This window comes from Penaeus monodon, chromosome 22, assembly GCF_015228065.2.
Source record: "Penaeus monodon isolate SGIC_2016 chromosome 22, NSTDA_Pmon_1, whole genome shotgun sequence".
NCBI lineage: Eukaryota > Metazoa > Arthropoda > Malacostraca > Decapoda > Penaeidae > Penaeus > Penaeus monodon.
Genome location: NC_051407.1, coordinates 22,054,251 through 22,057,192, shown reverse-complemented (window position 1 = coordinate 22,057,192; position 2,942 = coordinate 22,054,251). Strand labels below are relative to the sequence as shown.

Below are 2,942 nucleotides of genomic sequence, written 5' to 3'. Positions count from 1 at the left end.
TTTTCCCAACCAGTCCCGCCACGGACACATGCCATTCTTTACGATGCTTTTTTGTCAACCAAAAGTCTGGAGGGAGCCAGGAATTTTTTTGCCATTTTACCTGCAATAGACTTATTTTAATGAAAAAGAAAGAGAATCAGCAATTGTATATCAACCTTACAAGCAGAGCTGTTTACCATAAGACAGTTCTCACATATGCTATTCATCTCAGTCAATCCAACATCTGCCTTTTGTCTGGTTCACTCTCAGCTCTACATACTTTGCAACGATTCAGTCACCATGATAATATACACCTCAACACGGCAATATTTTTTCAAGTTACACTAGTTAATCACTAGTGCAATTTCCATAATGTTCATCTGGATCCCAATCCATTTGGCATACCACAAAATGCCAGCCAGACTAGCAGCAAAGGCCAGCAAGACTATGAAACCTACAGCAACGTCACTCCCAGTATCAGCCAGATCAAGCTTTAGCAAAACGTACCACCTACCAAAATCTCACAGATACATTCAAGTTTGGGTTCACGCAGGATAAACCTTCTGCACGTTGGAAAAGGGCCCGCATCAGATTACGAGCAAGTTACTACCCCAAAGTCTTTATCACGAAGGGATCGCTGTTTTAGTACACAGTTTGCAAATTGTGCTATAGATGCATCGGGGAAATAGATGAGAGAGTCCCACGAATTTTATTACAAGAGGTAACATCATAGCCCCTTATTCACTACATATTATCGTGCCGCTGTTTACAACGCATCAGACCAGGTGGCCTGTCCAACACACGCGAAGTTGATCTATCTTGCTAAGCTAGCTTAGCAGCCAAATGCATACTTCTTCTCTTAGAGAATGAATACAGTTTTAGGTTTGTTTCAGATTTTCCCCCACCAAGATAAGATCCTTTCCTCATATATTCATTTATTCACTATTTGCCCTTTTAAAATACATTATAGCCTTTCCCTGTCTACGACTGATTTCAAGCTTCACCAGGTACACAATTACTGGATGGCTTAGGTGAAACTCAGGCTATCTGACTACTTGGATGGCGAAAAAAAAACGTTATGCTATTGCCACCCGGGAAGAGTGACAGTTGATGATACATATCCAGCGGAATAGGATTTTTTTCCATAACTAAATTTCAGTTATTCACCTGACAGCTATATATGCAAAGTGACATTGATCTCTTCGGTCGGGGCTCTAAAAGAAGTATATCAAGAAAGGAAAACATGTAGTTGAATTCTTAATGTGCCAATGATGTTAGCTTAGGGTTTCAGCAAATATAAACTACTTTCTTTGGATGTTGATTGCCTGGTGATAATGTCTATTAAGACATTTCCTTTCAGTTGAATAAAGATGTATCTGTATATGTTTAGTGATCTTACCCCTCAGTAACACCTGCTGAGAATACGAGTGCATCGGTATTTGCATGATTACATATTGTCAATTTTTGTACGAGGACGCATTCGATATTTTTCCAAGTAAATAGAATCGATGACTAAATATTGTTGACAGATTTTTTCTTTCTTTCTTTTTTAGATGAACATCTTTGACCAGTCGAAAATAGAAGCAAGTAAGTATTATTTATGTATATGCCTGTTTTGTAGTTCTTATGGATCCTACATGAAAGAACATTTGTAACTATTGATATGATGCCAAACAAGGTTCACATGCAAAGTCTCTCATGATAATTACCTACAGAGAGGAGTGAGGCGGTGCGCGAGGAGGAGCGGGACGAAGTGCTGTGGACGAGCGAGTGCTCGCCGCGAGTGGCGGGTGTTCGGCGTGGTCAGGACGCTCGCCTTCAGTGTGAGGTGGTCGCACCCACAGGCTCTGTCCTCACGTGGTACAAGGACGGCGTGTCACTGAACCGAGAGGTTAACAAACACATACATTTCGCAGAACTGAAATTTAGACGTGTATGAGAATATGATTGACTTTTTAATTATATTTGCATACTAAGATAAAGGGGAAATAACGAGTTTGGCAATACTTAATATAGGGTGCCCAGGTCGAGGTAGGTTCCACGCCCCAAGAGCTTCTGGAAGAGGCGACCAACATGCTGGGTCTTGAGGAGGAGCTGTCCTCAACGGCGTCCACTTCCGCCTCCGTCCTGCAAATCTCCTCCGTCGTCTATTTGGACTGCGTCTCCAACCAACACCAGGTCTGTTAGCAACAGAAATAGGATCATCCTAACCATACTTGAAATTATGCAGCTCTCTATACATTAAACTGTTGTATTGAAATCCCTACACAGGCGACATACAAGTTGGAGGTGAGGGCACCACGGAGTCAGAAGTCTTACTCTCGTCTTTTTACTGTAGTTATCGTAGGTAAGTCTACTTCATTGTTAATGAACAATTAGCAATACCTATGCAATAATCCTGTATATACAGGTGCGAACGCTACAGTGGAAATAATAAGTATCCCCTGGTACGAGAACAGGTGACGAAAGCGAGACACTGGAGGAAGGCCCCACGTGCCGCCTGGGCGGCCTCGTCAATGCCTCTGCCTCGCATCTACCAACACTCCCCCGCGGCCATGGGTCATGTAGGGGACTCCGTGACGTTGCCTTGTCGCTCGCAGGGTCACAACGTCACTCGGGAATGGTTCCTCAACGATGAGAGGATTTCTGGCGACGCCAGCTATCAAGTAATTCCTACATTTCTTTACAATATTTCACTGTATTAAAGTATAACTCAAACAGAACAGGATAGAAAGAATATATAAGACAGTATTCCGTTGGAAGTGAGTAACCAATCTTGAGCAGATAAACAATATCACAGTTACATGCAGTTTTAAAATGTTTGCATTTAGATTTCAGGCACCGGCGACCTGATTGTGCGACGGCTGAGTGCACAGGGTCGCACACGGTATACGTGCAGGGTGGCCAGCACGCGGTTCTCTGCCCTCAGTGACACTGTATTAACTGAAGTAAGTCTTATAATG

The 2,942-nt window shown here is 42.8% G+C and overlaps 1 protein-coding gene across 1 annotated transcript in view; it reads left to right on the top strand.

The window, feature by feature from the left end:
- The first annotated feature begins 351 nt into the window (after window positions 1–351).
- The window catches only part of LOC119587360, a 3,238-nt gene continuing 647 nt past the window's right edge, over window positions 352–2,942 (top strand). The window contains exons 1-7 of the mRNA XM_037936106.1: window positions 352–516; window positions 1,533–1,566; window positions 1,695–1,870; window positions 1,996–2,157; window positions 2,251–2,326; window positions 2,439–2,645; window positions 2,811–2,927. Of these exons, the coding sequence (XP_037792034.1) occupies window positions 352–516; window positions 1,533–1,566; window positions 1,695–1,870; window positions 1,996–2,157; window positions 2,251–2,326; window positions 2,439–2,617 (792 nt within the window). The 3' untranslated portion in view covers window positions 2,618–2,645; window positions 2,811–2,927. The remainder of the gene's footprint in view (window positions 517–1,532; window positions 1,567–1,694; window positions 1,871–1,995; window positions 2,158–2,250; window positions 2,327–2,438; window positions 2,646–2,810; window positions 2,928–2,942) is intronic.